At 35.6% G+C, this 19,943-nt stretch overlaps 1 protein-coding gene and 1 long non-coding RNA gene across 50 annotated transcripts in view; one reads left to right on the plus strand and one right to left on the minus strand.

The window, feature by feature from the left end:
- KCNMA1 (potassium calcium-activated channel subfamily M alpha 1) overlaps positions 1-19,943 on the plus strand; it is a 409,269-nt gene that overhangs the window by 338,270 nt on the left and 51,056 nt on the right. For 34 of the 49 annotated variants that reach the window (XM_085554236.1, XM_085554238.1, XM_085554229.1 and 31 more), the window contains one exon: positions 11,998-12,091. In XM_085554236.1, the coding sequence (XP_085410362.1) occupies positions 11,998-12,091 (94 nt within the window). Of the gene's footprint in view, positions 1-7,802; positions 8,097-11,997; positions 12,092-19,943 lie in introns of all 49 variants that reach the window. The other 15 variants (XM_085554216.1, XM_085554217.1, XM_085554208.1 and 12 more) reach the window with 1 other exon arrangement.
- The window catches only part of LOC146759951 (uncharacterized), a 135,595-nt gene continuing 123,774 nt past the window's right edge, over positions 8,123-19,943 (minus strand). The window contains exon 2 of the long non-coding RNA XR_014948590.1: positions 8,123-8,447. This is a non-coding gene — a long non-coding RNA (uncharacterized LOC146759951). The remainder of the gene's footprint in view (positions 8,448-19,943) is intronic.

Here is a 19,943-nt window from a genome sequence, read left to right on the forward strand (position 1 = left end):
GGATAGTAAAGTAATAATTCTAATTAGACATCTGCATGGTGAAATCTACGCTTCCTGAACCTCTCAGGAAGGAAAATGTTGCAGCGAGGCCTTGTTTAGATCTGTAGAATAAGTAAGCATACAGCTATTCTTTTTCTGTACACTCTGTCATCTCTGTAGCAAATACAGGATTTCTAATCCCAAAGAGCAAACCAAACCAATCAGCAGGGTCTCCTGTGATCTTTTTTCTTTTTTTTTTTCTCCTGTTTCTTCTCACTTAGTTATTTTTATCTGTTTTACATTTTCCTACTGAATATAGCTGATCAGATGGAAACTGTAAATAGACACAATGTTGGTCTTTGGTATTCTGATTTTCATTGTAATAGGGGCTAAAATTTCTGGATTTAGCAGTGATTAAATGGGCTGAGTTTATTCAGTAACAAAGTGGAGACTTCTGCTTAGTAGCAGCAAGACAGATTCCTCCCACAGTTTGACAGAAGGACATAATTACACCTACCACTGCTCTACTACCTCTGTGCAGCATCTTGTCCCTGTGTGTCCTCATCACCCATGATGTCAAAATCCTCACTGAGGCAGCAGGCTAGATTGCTGTGTACTAAAACAAGGATAGCTGATGACAATGCACTGAATTTAGAACTATGGGTGTGAAAGATGTTATCAATACAGTTTGCTGTGTGATACTACTCTTTAAGAAGCTCTCCCAGAGCATGCCTTTTGCCTTTATATGTCATGCCTTGGGGAATGGTCAAAGCACCACTCATAGTGAAATCCTTTAACAGACACTGTTCTTTTTTTCTTTGGTTGCTTTATTTGTTTGTTTATTTTATAAGGAAAGAAAAAAAAAGTTGCCTCAAAAGAAAAAAATATGTTACAGTCATTTGATGTGAAAGATATACCATCACATCTAATTAAAACAAAACAAACTAAATGCTAATAACAATTTACTCCTATCACTTACAAGCATATTGTATGTTTTTATGAAATATGTTTTCCAAACAGCAACAGCAACCTTAAGCTATGCTGGGCAGATCTGTAGAAATGAGTGATTATCAGCAATGTTTTCAGATAATTTATCCACTTGTGTCCTAGCAAGAGCTGTGAGTGAAGAATATTTTTAAGAGGACACTGACTATAAGGAAGAAACCATAGGTTTGTAACAGGTCAGTAGTAGAACTAAATTTGAAGTCAGTAGATTCCCAGTCCTCTGCTTGTGGGCACGAGGCCATCAGGTATTCTATTGAAAAGTTAAAAATTGGTTTTGACCAATCTTTTTATACTTTCCTTCTGCTAGATGCAGCAGCTAGAGCTCTAAAATTGGAATTGCTGGCTAGTTGTGGCAGGGTAGGGCACACAAGGGCCTAAACAGCTCTTATTTCAGACACAGTGATAACATTTCACTGTTTCTCTTCCTCAGTGTTCAGACAGCAAAATAGCTTGTCAAAATGGACTAAAAGAATTTTCAATTTAATAGGGAGAATATTTATACTGGTTAGTTTTCTTATTCACCAATGTGTACTCTCAAAAACAAAGTCAGTTGCTTTCAGTTTGATTTTTGTTCAGAAAACAGACCCCTATTCAACCCCTACAGTATAGACACATCTCTTTCTTCACACTTATCCCCAATAGTTGGTTGCAATATGTAGAGAATTGTATAACTAAATGGACAGCACAAAAGAAATGCATGGATTTATTATTATTATTTGGGTGGTTTTTAATTTGACAGTTTGCCAATGACAGTGTAATGTCTTCCATAAACAATTGCAGAATGTGCCATAAATTGAGAAGACAATTGAGAATGGAGAACCTAAACATCAAGAAAAACGTATGAGAGAATACTAAAACTGGAAACAGAAAAAAAATATTCAGAGTTCAGTGGCGTTGTGACTTAGTCAAAGTTAGTACTGAATTAGAAATTAAACAGCTTTTTTTCCCTACTGTGCATGCTCCTAGGAGGAAACAGAAAATGGTTTTTATATGCAAACAGTACTGCTCTTCATATAGGAACTGCTCTCTAAAGGGACAATATGCCAGGCCCATGAAATTTGAAGCCTTTCTTCTCTGAAGTGTCCAAGGCAATTGTGAAATAGTATATATATATATATGGGAAGTACTTTTTTCCTGTCCCATTTTATCGACTTTCATCCCGAAGCATGAGATATGAATAACTCCCGATTCAAATCCAATGAAATTAATGTGTTTCTCTGACTTCATTGGACTTTAGATCAGCCACAATTTGAACAGCCTTAAATGGAATCTTCAGTTACTGACTACACAGTAATAGAGAAATGGTAACAACTGGTACCCTTGGAAAACATTCTTAGTATCTATGCTCTTGAATTAAACTGGAAGAGCAAAGGGAAATCAAAGTTCTACGCTAACCTTAAGGGGTTGCTCTACCCTTAGAAATAAATGTAAGGCTGCAAGTAGTATAAAAATATACATCCTGAGCTTTTTTTCATCAAAAGATTTGAGTTAAAGTTTTGCAGGGTTTGTAAATACCTCTGCAGTTTATCTTTCATTCTGTATCTTTGTGTGACCATAAAAGTTCAGGAACTTTAACTTACTTTGTTAAGGTTTAGCACAATATCAGAGCAGCCATCTAGAATGCATAGCCACATCCATTCTAGTAGCAGTCTGCATTTTGTCTTAAATATCTTTATACAACATTCAGGGAAAAACAAAGATGAGAAAGAAATCTGTAGCTGTTTAAATTATTTATTTATTTATTTGTTTATGATGAGAAGTAAGAAAGATTGAAAGACACTCTATTATTAGTACAAAATTTTATAATCAGATTTAAAGAAAAGGAGAAAACCAACACACACAAACAAACAACAGGAAAAAAAAAAAAAAAAAAAAAAGACCAAAGTAGAGCAATTCATTTGGCATTTTGTCAGTGTTATCTGCATTTAGCCAAAAGGTACAAGCCTTGGACAACAAAAACTAAATAATAACAAAAAGATGCTTTATTGATCTGCACTGTTTCAAAGAGAATGTTTTGTGTAGGTACCATTCAGTATGTGCTATTTTTTCTGAAATGATACATCCTTAACATTCTTGGATCTTGATGTTTTAACTGCTTTAAATGGCACACAATACAGTTTCAGTGAGCCTATCCTGCTTTTCTCATGGTGCTAGAATGTATAGACATGCAGCATTATAGAGCATTATATAGACATTCTTTTCTATGAAAAGGAAAACAAAACAAAGCAATGTAATGAAGTTCCCCGAGTTTGCAGTGTATATAGAAACCAAAAAAGCAATCTTCTTTTATTTGAATTACCACTTCAGACACCAAACACTGCTCTGTGGTTTCTAAAATTAATGTTCTTGTATCTCAAGAATCACTGCACTGCAGTTTCCAGTCAAAAGTTTCATTAATTCTCTTACCAGAATAAAAAAAAATAAAAACTATTTTTTAAAAAAATCCATTAATAATTATAAATTTACCTTAAAAATAATTCATTGTTGTAAAGTGATTTTTACAGAAGATTAATAATATTATTTTCATCTAGACATGTTCTGATTAAACTATATTTTGATAGACTGCTAAAATCCAACCCAAACTGATGGGGCACGTTTTCTGTTCTGAAGCTACCTTTGATAAGAAATGCATTACAAACTCATCAGTTTAGCTTCCTGTTAACAAAGAGACAGCAGCCGTCTGGATTATTCTAGATCCGCAGTGAAACTGCCACACTATGTATGCTCAAACTAAAGCTGTGCAAGTTTGACAAGGGGCAGATGAATCCAGGAGTTATTGTGCAGGGGTTTAAGTCTATGCGGCAGCTGACGGTTGAAATAATCATCTATACATCGCTCTGAGCTAGCTTGGGAAAGGTTGAAGCTGTATATTTTCAACATATCTAGCCTAATGGTTAATCTGTTGTCTTGTTCAGGGGGTGCTGGGTGGAATCACAGCAATAGCTGACAGTTTGGAGAAATTGCTGTGGGTATTTTCAGTTGCCTGATTCACAAAGTGGTAGGTAGCAAAGTCTAAACAGGCTTGTCATTGAAAGAGGGAAGTCATGCTTGCTGTCGCTCCCACTGAAAGTTCTTTGGTAGCCAAAAGCTCAATCAACATATTGATTATTTGCTTTGAGTAATACAGAACTGCAGCAACTCTTCACCCACCATATGAAAGCTGGGCTTTGTGGAAGATGTGCCATGTTGCAGAACAGTGATTGCTCCTTTGGAGGGCAGCTGGGAGGATGCTTTGGAGAAAGAACAGTGATGCTGGGGGGAGAAAAATGAAATCCTTTTCCAAATGATGATAGTCCAATAGTTAAAAGCATTCACTGTGCTTCTAGTGCTGGATCTGGCATATCTGCGCAGGGACAGGGCATTACTCACTGCAGAGATTAAGAGGGTACAGTATGAATTAGACTGAAACAAAAATGAAGTATCTGCAAGTGACAGCTCTGGCTGATGGCTGACTATGAAGGAAAACACTGTGTTAGTGTCTGATGAAAGCGGCGCTAGAAGCCCAGCAGCTGATAGAGCTGGGGGAGGAATGGAGTGGTGGGTATTGGTGGTGGTTGTTTAGAATGTCTGGTTTTGGTCGGGATATTTTTTCTCCTTTAAAACGCATTTTCATCTTCCCTTCCAGGCAAATCATGCTGAAGCCAGTTTCAGCCATTTTGTTGAAAGCACTGCACTGGTATTCTGCCTTGTTAAATTTAAATTAAAGCTCAGCCCAGTTTTAAGTTGTGGCAAGTGTATGCTTACAAAGAATAAATAGAGATTGCCATAGGCATTAGATTAACTGCATTGGTTGTTTTAAAAATGTTCAGGGAGTTCCAGATTGCATTTCAAATTATATTCATTAGAATAAATAAAATGTATAGAAATAGAAACAGTCATGATTCCCTAATGCATTCTGTAGGCAAGCATATATTCATTGAGCTTAAAAGGGAATTGCTGAGGGTCAGGGGAAAGGGTGGGAATGTATGCAGCTTCAGACTACCTTCAGCTAAATCCCATTCATATAAGGCATTACTTTTTACCCATCTAATGTTGACAGGTTTTTTGATCAAGTTCTGTACAGTATTTTCCAAAATACCTTGAATGTTCACCCAGACTGCAGTTAGAAATACTACAGAAAACATCAAATTTCTTAAATTACTACTCTTATCTACTTCCTTATTGTTTGCTATTCTCAATAAGCTATTCATTTGCTCTCAAAATGACCAATAAATGCCATGATTCTTAATTAAGAATAATAATGCCTTTTGGGTACATGGTGAACGTCCTGAATGGTTCTCACAGACTGTGGAAATGCGTACAATGCAGGCAGAACACTCATCCTGTAACCATTTTCCTTGAAAACAGTTGCTTGTATCATATTAGATAAAGAAAACCTAATTTAACTGTGACAAGAAAATAGTTCTTTTTCTGTAGGCTTGCTGATGCTAAACTCATCACGTACTTGGAGTGGACCCTCTTGATTGTGAACTTCTGGTTTAAAATTGCATAGTGGTATAACAGATTACCCCAGTCCAAACAGTTTGGTTGCCAAACCTCATGAGGCAGTGACAGTCAGTAAGAATGTATTCAGCTCCCTATAATTAAGAGCAATCTCTGTTTTGCAAATGTGTTTTCCATGGAATTGAGCCCACATAGCAGAGCAGGAATGAATTCAGATTTTTAAGAAAATTCATAAAGGTAAAATGCTTTTGCTGAACAACAGAATACTTTTTAAAACACAAGTGTTTTAAGTTCTCCACATTGTATTACGTGTCTGAGAAGTGACACTGCTGGCTTATCTTTCTCTCCTAGTTATACAATTGTTCTTAATCTGAGAACACAGTTATATGTGTGTTCAAAATTGCATCTCTGTGCTTACGTGTATTTCCTTGTATATCCCTATATGTTTGACACAGGCTGTTTAGGATAAACAACCAATTTTACTCTCCAGAGGTTAAAAATATGTAATTTTATTAGAGGAATGGAGAACGCACACAGTCTTGGGAAAACTTGATCACTTCTGTATGGAATGTGCCATAAGACATTCACTGCTATGGAAGTTTAGTGATAATTAGATCTCACACATGAAACGATCACTTACTGAATTCCAGAATTGAGTGTAAGAAGATGATGTTTCTTAAACAGTTTCATTGGAGGGGAGATAAACATTATTAGTAGGTTTTAGTCTTCTTCCATTGTTTGTAAACATGCTTGATGCAGGCAAGTAGACACATAAAGAATATTTCCAATGTTAAAAATAGTTTTAAAATAGAACAAAATTTATATGTTTTAAATTGTATGAATGCCTATGGGTTGTGTAGGGAGATAGGTCTCTACAGATTTATTTTATCACCTGAAAATTGTTTCAGTGGAGGGATACCAAAGATAGAAGTACAAGGTTTGACCAAAATACAGTGACTCCAAGGTAAGACTGATAATTTTCATGAAATTTGCAACATGATACATAGCTTTTTTTTTTTTTTTGGCAGAAGTTTTGCTAATAAGATACATGCTCTCCATGAATGATTTTAAATCCATCTGAGCTCTCATGAGTGTGCATTTTTAATACTATATATTGGATGTTTTATTGCTATCAGAGACCAGAGAAACACCAACTCTGATTCTGCTCTTACTGATTTTCTTCTCTGTATCAGTCATGGTAGAGGCAAGAAGAGATCACTGAATGGGAATGGATAGATTGATACTAAGTATTTGAAACTACTTAAAGAGTACATTAAAATAACTCCTGTAATTTTGCTAAATTTTTTTGCTAAATTGTTTTGCTAATAGATGTAGATTTTGTGCTTGAATACAAATGGCAAGCATGTGGATGGTATTTATATATCTGCCCATAATAATGTTTCTATCTGATGGTAAACTACCCAAAAAAACCCATGCCAACTTGCTTAAACAATTTTGGGCTATTGTCTATTCAAAGTTATCCATGGAAACTTCAAGGCAATTCAAATGTATGCAAACAACGCTGCAAGATTATCAGCCCATAACGTACTTCCTACTTAAGCTCTTTTAATACGTGACAAAATAGATGAAAATAGAAGATCTTACAGGCTTAGTAGTATACCTTCTTCTCAATAATGTACTCATTCATAATGAAATAAGTATTTGGAGAAAATCACAGCTGCTTATTTTTAACAACAAATGTTTGGAGGTATTAAATACTCTTTTTGTTCAATGAACTTTGATATGTTAGAAGATTAAGAATCACCATTTCAAGTCAAAACCATACTTAGGAAAGTAAACCTATTAGCTCTTTTTTCAGAGGTGTTGTACCTGATCTGAAATGCACAGTGCTCAGCAGTTCTAAGTATCCAACTACTTTTATGTAGGTTTATAAACACCAGATTAATTCCATAACTATGACTGCACAATTTTGAAGTGTTGACTTTTTCTTTTATTATCCCTTATTTATTTTAACAGCAACAGAGTTATACCTCCTCTGTCATTTTCAGATTTGAGGGAATAAAGGTCTTGTACAGCTAGTAAATCTCAAAACCTTTATCAACAGGTGGGAAATAAGAGTTGCCTCACACGCACTTACCCTAGGACGAGATTGTTGCTTAAAGATGATAATATTGTGGAATAATCCTTTCATAAGTATTCTCTTATTACAAAGATATATATATATATATATATATATATATATATATATTAGGGGAAAAGTAAATAAAATTGCAGGTATAAACCTTTATTTCAACTGTAGAAACTTATACTTTAAGCTATGAGGTCTGTAATTCCACATTATGTCAAAATTGATTCATGGCTTGAAATAATTTCTAATACAAGGACATTAATTTACATTTTTTCTTATTATTTAGAAGTAAAGAATGCAGCTAGATCAAGTTACCCAAAAAGCTCATATCAATTCAAGAATACAACTACTATTGCACTGGTTGGTGCCAAGTCCACTGAAGGAGTCCCGGAACCTGTTCCACTTGTTAATAACCGTAAAGGGAGCCTCTTCCTACCCAACAATCCCTCGCTGCTGCAACTTAATTTATTGAATTCTGTTGAACAAGGAAAATCTACCTACTGTAGATTGCAAAGGGCACTCAGCTTGCCTGTAAAATATCGCTACCACTCCCAAAAGCCTGGGTTGAACCAAGATCTCCGTAGGTAGCCCCATAGTTGGATGCATAAAGCAATTCCAATTGGTCTGTGCATGGTTTTCCAGTCTGTTTTCATTGTGACTATGACATTACTAATGCTCTCTGAAGTGCTTACAGATGTGGGTTTCTCCAGATGTGGTGATTAATAAGTTAATCAAAATAGCTAGTCAACTAATGTTTCTGGGTGGTTTGTGCTTTATTTTTCATATGGTTTATTTGCTCTGATGAATTTACATTCTAGACAGAATGAGTTTACCAGCTCTTACTGTTTCTTCAGTAACATAAATGGTATTTCAAGTCACAGTTCTTTTTGATGGTCCAAATATGGTGCCCATAAGCTTTGCTTCTCTTAACCTGAAAGAGACAGATTTATTAAAAAAAAAAAAAAAAAAAGGTAAAAACAAACAAACAAAAAACAACAAAGGAAAAAGTTATGAGCTTATCCCTTGTTTTTGAAAGACATTCCCTTTATTTTACTTAAAAAATGAAATGAGAATAAAAGTCAAGTAATATGTTGTTACAGATGTTCAACTCCACATTAAGGCTGTCAAAATTACCAGCACATCTTAAATCAATTCATGGAACATTGTCTGGAGGTTATGTCATTGAAATAATGAATTCTCTTTACTCAAGAATAAGCAAACATGTTAAAACATCAGTGTAACTTTAAATTAAACTCCAGCATAAACCAGAGTATCTGAAGCCTCATTAGATTTGTCTGACATTTTTCTAACACTGAGTCTTCCTGAACTGCAAAACTATTAGATTCTGTGCGTGATAGACAAGTGAGCACTGGATTGTTACAACACTATGTTAAGTTTTGTACTTAGGGATGTGCAAAGAAAGCTCTTGAAATTTATTTGAACTCAGAGGCTGGATTGAATTTAAATTCTATAATGTGTCCAATTCTTGAACTTATTTGCACTTTCCTGAAAGCTGGTAAGGAAAATTTCACGAATATAATATGACTGTATTTTAAAACAACTTCTGTAGCATAAAGACATCAGATATACTAAGAATGGGGGCATATTCTCAGTTACAAAAGCACTAAGTCAAATATGGATATTATATATATCACAGATATATATATCTCAACCCATTATTCAAATGTGTCTTTCTTAAGAACAAGCACATCAAAGACCCCCTTTTAAATTAACGCAGGCAAAACCCATGAAACTAAAATGATATTTTATGACTTTACTAAAAATTTTGCTGGATCTGTTTCTTCAAATATGCAGGAAATATATAATTGCATCTGAAGGATAATCATTAGATGTGTTTTATACCCTACTTATTACTAAGAAGTGAATGATCGTTGTAATGCTTTTAGGAACCAAGCCATAACGGTCTCCATTCCATTCATATTCTTCAGTTGCATAGATTCTCTTCCCTTGTTCTGATAGAGTAGCATCCCTAAAACTACAAAAACACTATGAACTGCATACAGATTTCATTGAAAAACAAAATCTTGTATGAACATAATATGATTAACATTGATTATCTTTCATTACTGCAATAAAAATAAATGGCCTTATGGCTTAAGAAGGGCATTACTTTAGTTACAAATTGAGATCTCAGAAAGATTTGCTGACATGTATTAACTAGTGAGCTACAGTAACCTTGGAGTTTACAGGCAGTTAGTGATAGTAACGTAGTTTGAATATGACAAGCACATATCAAAAGAGGAAGTTTATTTACTGTAGATTCTGTATCAAAAATAACAGCAGACTGCTAGAAATCTATATGTGATTACTCTGAATGATTACTACTAAGATTTTCTTTTAGAAATTGGGTGGTAAAATAGTATCAGCTGTTAGCAGTGGAGTACTTTAACGTTAGACCTTATAGTACAAAAGATTTTTGGTATTTTTGGTATTTGAAAGGCATGGATGAGTCTTTTCAACTAGCTGAAAACTTGGTAAAGTACATTTATTTGCTAGTGATTTTTATTGTTCACATAAATATTTTTTTTTATATAACACAGTCTACAGTTGTACTCCTGTAAGATTTTGCATGTGTTTGTGATAGGTATATAGATGTCTTACAACATTAAAATCATATAGCAGTATACTTTACAAGGGGCACAATACTGAATCTATTGACAATCTTTCTGTAGCTCCACTGCAGCCAATAAAATTAAGTGAAATTTAGGGTTGTTATTGCCAGGAGAATGAAACATATCAATTGTAACTGAAAGAAAATTTCAAATTGCATAATCTTGAGAATTTTTTATGAGCTTATCTATCTCCTAGCCAAATGAAGAATAGGACTAAACTAATAATCAGTAAGCATCTAAAATCAAGTCAAGTCAGAAGAGGATGGCTTTGTCTTTTTGAATACTGCCTGAACAGAAAAGAAAGTTAAATTAGTGAAATTAACCATTATTAGACAGTCATTGTTCTTATCTTATGCACAGCCACTTACACAGCTACTTGGAGCATTTTTTTGTTTGGTTGGATTTTTTTATTTTCATTTGAAATTCTGTAGCTTGCTTCATTTGCCTGGATGTGTTAGGTAATGCCAGGTCACTTAAAAAGACAGCACACCTCTCTATTCAGGGCCCAATCCTTTAGTTTTGACCAAGGCAAATGAACTTTCATAGTTAAAAACTAGACATGACAGACTAAAAGACAGGCTACAATAAAATATTGTCAGAAAAGGGCTAAAGGAGAAGAATGTTACTTAATTTGTCCTCAGGTAAATGTAGGGTGGCACATATCCAGGTTTGTAGTTTTGGTGTTCCTCCAATGTAGCTCTCTGCAAACTGATTTTTTTCCAGCTTCTGCTTGTGCACTGCTGATGTGTATTAAGCTCATTTAATTCAGCTGCTGCTACTACTACTACTACTAATCTTTTTCCTTTTAGCAGATTTCTAGATGTCAGTTGTATTACCTTCTAGTTCATTTTGAGTTAACAGTAGGAAAAAATAAGTCTTATTTTTCATTCTTTCCATTAGAATAATTCAACATTAGTGTGAATATAAGATAGAAAGCATAATTCCCTTTGCTAGCAAATGTAAACCTTGTATGCAGATTATTAAGTACAGTAATGATCTTGAACCAGTAATGATGGTGGTTTATTCTTCTAGAGGAGCTATTAGGAAGCTGCAGTTGTTTAAGCAATGCACACTGTGGCTTAGGTTATCTAAGAACAGTTTATGATTGACAAAATTGTGAGTGATTTTACATCTGGAAATTGATCTGTCATTGAAAGTGCGCCTCATCCTCATTAGAAGATTGCATAACATATGCATCCTCTGTTACACAGGTATTGTCTCCCCACTACCATTCAACCTCATTCTGTTCAATCCTGTTACAACTCCCTTTTGTGAGAAGGGTGGAGTGATGAGGTCTGACTTGTGCTGGAGATCTGTGCACAATGGCAGGCTGTGCTCACAGTCCTGACTAACTGAATCATTGAACATAAAGGCATTGAATATTTTACATCTCTTCATGAAGACTCTGTTATTTGGCATGTGAGGAGCAAGAACCAACTGGTGTCTGGCTCATTAGCAAAAGCAGGCTGGCAGCTGTTATGTTTGTATTGCATATAGTACTTTATCTTTCTGGAAATATAGCAGAGCACTACTAATTCTACTTTTCTGTAGGACAGATTAGCTAAAAATAACACTCAAAATAACCCGACTGTAGTTGTCCCTCCTTGTTTTTGAAGTCTGAAAACAATTTGAACACCTTTGTTCAAAAGCCTGGTACTCTTATCTGCTTCTCCTTCAAACCAATTTCTCTGACTAACATGTATTTGATTTTTATTACTGTTAGGTCTATGTTAGCAATGAAGTATCAGTGCGTGAATGGACATAGAGTGTGTGTTCTTTGCTACTTCACTTGTATTTCATATGGCATGCAGAACAGTGCTTAATCTCATGAGTTCCTTATATTTCCAGTTGAAGATGAGCAGCCGTCAACACTATCACCCAAAAAAAAGCAACGAAATGGAGGCATGCGAAATTCACCCAACTCCTCACCCAAACTGATGAGGTAAGACTGCAAGAAACTCATATCTTCATCTCCTTTCTTCTTCTCTTCCTCTTCTCCTCCCCCCACATCAAAAAATAAGGGGGGGCGGTGGAAAAAAAGATTCTTAGATGATTTCTGAAAGGCTGAAGTATTTATTCTGTCAGCTTGTCAGCAGTTAATGATAGAGCTGAAAAAAATTCTGTCATGAAAAACAGTTTGAAAAGCTGTTTGAAAAATACATAGGCTTTAAAGTCTTAGCTGTCACCCTGTCCTGCCTGTGTGTAGTTCTTAAACAGCAGTGGCACTAATGATAGCACTAACCAATCAGAGGAACTCGTGTGGTTAGTTTGCCTTAGGCAATTCTCTTTTTGTTGGATTCCCTCTGAGTACTGTTTTCTGTACTTAAGGCCATATGTGAGATGTATCATCACAATCAAAAATGAACCTGAATATTACCTTCCTTTTATCCTGTCGATTGAAATCAAATTTCTGTTAATTGATTTAGACTGATAAAAAAGTCTAATAATCCATATACTTGCCAAAGCAAAGTTCAAAACTAATGCTGTTTTACTAAGGCTAAAAGCACGTTAATTATGAAATACAAGGATATTTTAAAGGGTAGTATATACTCTAAAAGTAGGTAATGAAAACATCATCATAAGTGATATTTTTCCCCTGTTGCTATATGTACATTATTTTACACTTGTAATATCTTTGTATCACTATGTAGTTCTCTTTAATAGGACAGTTTTCCTCTAAGAGAGTTGTTAAAACTAAAACTGCAATAGGAAATTGGAATCTATTAAAATAATATGTCGTATGCATTTTGACTACTGTACTTTACCCTTTGGCTGCTCAGGTCAGTCAGAAAAGGATCAAATAGTCAACATGAAGCTTTCTGCAGGGAGGCTGTTCCTCCTCTATTTTGCATATCTGAAGCGGTCAGCCTGGAATCTTAGCCCATAATTGTGTCCAGAACTAAGAAGCATAGCAGAGATTTTCCACTGCATACATATACTGAAAAAATTTAAACTTAGGTACATGAACAGGCATGTTCCTGCATGTCCAAACATATAGTTTGGAGGTTGGGTGTATGTATAACAGTAGTTACTCTGCATTTGCAGAAATTAAAGGGGAAAAAAAAAAAAAGATATGAATTTATAGCTCTTTATATAAAATCATTCGTGATTTTTCTTTTATTATTGATATTATTTTGTTCCCTTAACAACTTTGGATACATCTAGGTAATATTCCTCTTTACATTTCAGTCAATAGACCAGAAATTTTGTTTGGCCATTTAAAGGAGCCATCCATGTTTGTTAATTGTTACAGCAATATAGGGCATATTCAAGGACATAACTTCTACTAGTCTTCTCCACTTCTGCTAGACTACAGAACAAAAAGTGTAATTGATTCACAGAGGAAAATGCACCCAGCTGAGTCCTTTTCTTTCTTTCTTTTTCTTTTCCTTTTTTTTTTTTTTTTCCATATTGGCCATCTATTTCTGTTAAAGGTATCATTAAAAGTTCTTTGCTTTCCTGTTTGCTCAGCCTAGCCCATATGACACTGATTTACATGCTTGTTTACAGTTTATGAGGAGGAATAAAGTGAGCATACTGGCAAGCTTCTCATTTTTATGATGCCAGTTGTCATCCTATCATCATTTTCAGTTAACTTACCTTTGGACAGTCTTCTTATCTAGCAGTAACAGTTTTAACCATTTATAGTTTTAAAATTGTGAGAGATTGCCCCACGACCAAATTCTAATTTGGGGGAAGTAAAAATAAAAAGGGAGAAAGAAAGAGAGAGAAAGAGCTGAAACATTTGGAGCTGAGTGCACTGTCCCTGTTTGCTATGTAAAGTATGCCTCATTTCTTTGATCTTGAGTAATAATAATTCTGGAGAGTTATACTGTTTTCATATGCTTCAAAGCTGTGTCAAAGTTTTGCTGCTTAAGGGTACTTCTTTATTCTATTGGCTCTTGGGTACTGAGATGACAGGTCCTCTGTACTAGGTGCAGGCTTTTTCAAGTCATAGCCTTCAGCAAAACATCAAATTACCAAATACAGGGTAACATACTTCTACACAAATGCCTTTCCAGTAGATATATTATACCATATATATTAAATACTTTAGTGTTACACGGTACATTTTATGTGCAATAGAAAGTGATGGTTTGAGGTAGCCTTAGGGGTACTTTTTTCCACAAGCAGAAAAAGCTAGTGTATACCGTATCAAGTATGGTTTTTACAGGACTTTCTGCCCGAAGGCCTTTGTAAATAAGTAATGATCAACAGATTGGCTGTGGGTTTTTGAAAAGCATGCCTGTGTCAGTTTGCATGATGGGGGAAGATTTTCAAAGTGGAGCCTGCTTTCATTGCCTGCTGAAGAGGGACTGAGGGAGAGTAGTCGTCCTGAGCCTGAGCTGTCTGCTCAGTAGCACATCAGAATTGCTAAATATGGGTCGAGCAGCAAGTGGAGAACTTGCTAGGCTTCTGGATCCAGACATTGTTTTCTTCTCTCTTGCTGCTAAATTTATTCACCAGCCCTCTCTTGGCACCCTCAGCCTTCTCCCAGACCTAATGGTTTCCTTGTCTTACTCTTTATCTACATTGTCTTAGGTTTTTTTTCAAAGCGCTAAATAAGAGAAAACTGATTGAATCTGAACAAAACAGTTCCACTTTGTGTACAGTAGCCAGGCACCATTCAGCTATTTGATAAACAAAAGTGGGCTGTGTTATCTGCAGTTTTGTATATTTGCAAATTTCTGAAGTGACAATTACTTGTTTTCCTGCCCAGAAATATTCAGCCTATCAAGTAAAAGTATATAAAAAGTAAATCAGCTGAAACACTGTCATATCTGCAGTGGGTAGTTACCTTTGCAGTGTCTTTCCTAAATTTACACTAAAAGCTTGTTTCCAAATGCAGATTCACCCCTACCCTCCCACTGAAACAGCTGGCAGACTGTTTCCTCAGCTGTGGTCCTTGGTCTATTGGAGGCATGGAGAACAGGAAAACCAATAGAGCTTATAGAGGAAATAGTATGTGGAAATCTAATTTTTAAATTGTAATTAGGACTACAACTATAGAACCAGTTTCTGAGATAATGTTAAAATGCTGCACAGATTTTAGATTTCCATAGTAGCTGGAGTAAATCAGGGAAGAAGGTATAATGTCATGAGGTGCAGCTTTTGGATTCCTGCTATCATTTGAGCAGAACAGAGGAGAGAATCCATATCATAGGCATTCCCTGGAAGATGGTGACAAAGAGATCTGCCTATTTAGACCTGGTTGGAAGGTGGTTGTCTTTGAGATTCACTCACACATAAATAGAAATCTCTCTTACCAAACCTGGTGCTGATAGCTGGAATAAAGACATCTTTTCCATGCTGTCTTTTGATACCGTTTTCTCTAGATGTCAGTAAGTTACTAACTGGAAAAAAAATAAATAGTAGCTATACAAATATCCTCTGCATACATCACATGTAGTTTAGATTAACATTTGGAAAGTCACTGTTCTAAATGACTTCTGCATCACATTAAATGAGATCACGCTGATGCAACACTGGAAGAATCCAGTGGTCAATCAGGAACTATAAATGTAAATTAACTAGAAAAATATTGAACCACTTTGCACTGTCATTATTACTTTCTACCGGTTTTTCCTCAGCAGAAGGCTGCCCCTTTAAACACACAAGAACATGGATCTTCTTCAAATATTACTTAATCTCTATCAGGAAAAACAAATAATACTTCTGTGAAGATGTAAACGTGAGGGTGTCCTATTACAATAAGTTGTAAAACTAAAATGTAAGCAGAATGAAAAGAAAGTCAAGAAAAATAATCACGTATCAAGTTTCCTTATTCATGAGATAGCAAGTTTAATGCTTCTGGTGTCAGGAAGTTAAATCCAATCACCTGTTCATCATCAGGCAGTCACAGGTTTTGATTCATGTTGTTGATGAATAGCCACGTTAAACATGAGGAGACTATGTTGCCAGAGTATGAAGTAGTAAAGCTAGTTTAAAAAAAAGAGAAAGAGGGGGAAAAAAAAGAAAAAGAAAAAAAAAAAAGTGTCATTTTCAATTCTAGAGTGACCAATAAAATGTGAAAAGCCCTGGGTTTAAATCAGAAAAGCTCCTTAAAAGGATTGTTGCTGGGGCTCAAGTCCTCACTTAATGCTTTGGTGGCTGCTATTGCATGAGTGGAATACACTGAGTTGAAGGAAATGTCAGCCCAGCTGAATCAAACTACCTCTTAATGCAAGAACAAATAGTATATGACAGGGCCCAAGGGGCCTGAAGAGCAAACAAATAGTTTGTCCCTGTCCACTCTGAACATAGTGCTGTAGTTGACATAGGCCTCTAGACAAGTAGCATACTCAGCAAAGGGTCATTATCATTAGTGTCCCTGATCACATAAGAACCAGGCATCAGAGGACACTGGGTTTTCAGTGTGATGCCAAGGAGAATTTTGTAAGCCTGAGGATTTTCCTGATCCAAAATAATTCCCAACCAAACCATGAAACTGGTTCAGAGTCCAGCTAAGTAACACAGAAAAAGTAAGATTTTGGCATACATTTATGGAAATCTAATGAGATTATTTGTCCAAAGGTAAATAAGAAGATAAAACCTTCTGTCTGTTTTCCTGAAGTTGACTGTAGTATTCTAAGCATGTGAATAATGACTGTGCACATTCATCTCCTCATCTACCTACCCAGTGCCATATATTAGCACATATACACACATTTCTGCTGGTACCACTCAGTTCCTGCCACTGTAGTGCTGCTCACACTTGCTGAAAAAGTTAGCTTTCCATAGGAAGCAAAAAAGTGATAAGAGATATAGAGGGAGAACATTTCTCAAACAAAAACTGTTAAAATGAGTTTGATTTGACCATTTTCTGAGTCTGCCCTAAACCAAGTAAGGTTTGAAGAGGTAAAACTCATTGATTAGCCATAATAACTGTTTCTATCTATGACCTCCACCCTTGGAAATTTTCATACTGTGCTCTAAATTTATATCCTTTATTAAAGTATTACTAAGGCTAACTTTAAGCAATAATAACATGAAATGATAATTAAACAGTGACAAAGCAGGCATTTAATAGCACAGCTCACCTCTTGGCTCTCTCATGAGTTCACTTCTACCAATACAAACATCAGGAATAGTTCAGCATTCACTCTGTTGTCTTAGACCTGCTTTAACAAGTTTATAGAATAAAAGTTTTGAATGGTAGAGAGTAGTATAGGTTAACCCTCTGTTGCTACCATTAGTAGATGCATTGTAAACTACTAGAATAAGAACACTCTGAGACTGAAATGTGAAATCTACAAATGTTTTAGAGATGAGATGGTAGCATCAAGAAAAGCAGAATTTTCCAGCAGAAAAATCAATGGGATCTTTTATAAAGTTCAGAGTTAAAGGAGACCCACTCAGATCAGAGCAAAGGAAAGAAAAAGCTCTTCAGCTTGATACAAGGCTTAAAGAAAATAATGAATTTTTTTAATGCTGGTTTGTAACAGAGGTGGTTTTTATCGTAAGGTATAGAGTACACTTCATTTAAGTAAAAGAAAACACTCTTATGTTTTATAATGCCACTTAACTGTGCGTTTCTATATTACAAAGGAAAAATTAGTTTTTCAGGTTCTTTCTCCTAACACTTAACAACTGCTACTTCTGCTGCTTGAGCAGATATAAAGGGGAAATTTTAAAAACAGAGATTGCATTGTCTGTTTGACTTTTCTCCTCCTCGTTGAATTTTGTTAGATAAAAGTCTGAAAATTAACTATTTTGTTACTTTCTTACATAAAGAGACTCATACTTCAGAAGCATAATCTCAGCATCTCAGTCCTGAGGTATGAAGATATTTTAATTACCAAAATTCTTTCAGTAAGCAACCGTATATCAGCATGCTTGGTAGTCTCGATAAATTAAAATGAACTCATCAGTAATTCTTTTGAGGACAAAAAAGAAAAAGAACAAAAAAAATACAAAAAAACCACTTTTTTGGTATTTGAGTGGAGAGAAGGAGAAATGGGGAGGAAGGAGGATTGTTCTAGCCCATTAGCTGGCACTGGGTACAATCCCTGTATTAGATACATTCTTCTTTGCAGATCTAGGGAGGGAGTAAGGTGGAGTAATGTTGAAGCCAGTATTAGTACAGATTCTGTATATGACAACAAATGCATAGTAAAACCTCAGGTTTTCTTTCTCTAGTTGCGTGCAGTTTTCTTTTGTAAAGCACCTTGCATCTGTGCACTGAATCCTTACAAACTTCATTGCTGATTAACCTGTGAAAGTAAAGATCAGTAGTAGTGTCATTAGTATGATACACGTGGACAGCAAATTCTCATTACAAGCTAATGCCTTTCACACAGACTGCAGAGGGTCACGGGTAACAGCTAATGGTAGCCGACAAATGTTGGGTGTATTAGTCACAAAACATTTGCTGAATTCCATCAGAATGTCGTGACAACCTTCACAGCTAGTCCCAGTGAGCTGCAGGAGTCGGTGAAGTTTGCCTGTGACAAGCCGTCACTCTATCTTGGTTGAGCTTTATAGCACCAGTCAAAGCAGTCAGAGAAGATTGAAGTGACAGAGGCCCACTGAGTAAATAGTGAAACATGCAGCACATCATGAAATATTCAGCCAGGGTGTAAAAGCTCTAAATGCTTTTTCAATTATTAGCACCTGCACTGGCTGCATACATCTAACACTAACAGCATGTTAATTGCCACAATTTGTTAGGATAGTTGTAGGAGAAATTTCAAAGGCATGAGACATTCTCTGGTGTGCCTTCAATCTTGTCTTCAGCAAACCATGCCCTTGCTTTTAAAATTAAATATATGTGTGCTTATGCTCACAAACACACACATTCACACACAAAATCAGTTAGAAAAACTCAAAAGTCCATGGCCCATATGTAAGGTGAGTTTCAACCGTGAATCTCTAGTAGTAGACTGCTTACTGTCTTTTTGCATGCAAAAACCAGGCAAGGTTTATCTGCATGAGAAGGGTAAAATTGCAGACTTCTACAAGAACATGAAAAAGAGAGGTTGTGTTGCTCTTGTGGATGTTTTTGCCATTGATCTTATATAGGGGTAGAACAAAAGAGTTAAATCACGTTTTTAATGATGTGAAAAGACTACAAGTTTTCAAAAAACATCAGGATCTGTACTGCTCCTGTGGTATTCTAGTTCCTAGCTCCCAAAATACAGAATTCCACTGGAGATCTGTGAGTGTATATTGCTCTCATGCACAATTGCACGTAAGTGATAGCTTCAGGGTTAAGACAAGGTGACAAAGGATATGCTTACAATTGTCAGTCTTCCCAATTCTATCCTTCTCCTGTTATTACTCAGAAGATCCAGACTCAAAAACTGAAAGTAGATAAGTTTGCACTAGTTATAATGCAAGGAAAGCAGTATTTCTTAAAATGTAATGTTGGCTTGCTCGTAGTTTCCCAGATATGGGATTTATGGGTCCACTGTTGTCCTCCAGTCATGCTTTTGGGGGTTGTTAGTGTAACATGGCTTTTGCTTGTCTTTTTCAAGTTTAATTTATCAGAAGTGGTGTAAAATGTTTTTCAAAAATTGAAAAGATTGTATTTTGCTCTCTGTTTTAAGTCATGTGTATGTAGTATCCCCCATGAGAACCAGAAAAACTGTATTTAAACTGAGATTATGAATGTGAGAAATTCAACTTCGTTTCTCTTTTCCCACATGCTTATATTTTCTTAGCTGGAATGACCAGATGCTTTACAAGCCAATTGCAAGCCATGAAAACCAGCATCAAGTCAAAACAAACATTGTGTAAAATTTTCAAGCTTTTTTTTCAGGCCATCAAGATATCTTAATAGTTCTGTAGAACAC

This window comes from Coturnix japonica, chromosome 8 (genome assembly GCF_054131305.1).
Source record: "Coturnix japonica strain WE chromosome 8, WE-NBRP24, whole genome shotgun sequence".
Taxonomy (NCBI): Eukaryota; Metazoa; Chordata; class Aves; order Galliformes; family Phasianidae; genus Coturnix; species Coturnix japonica.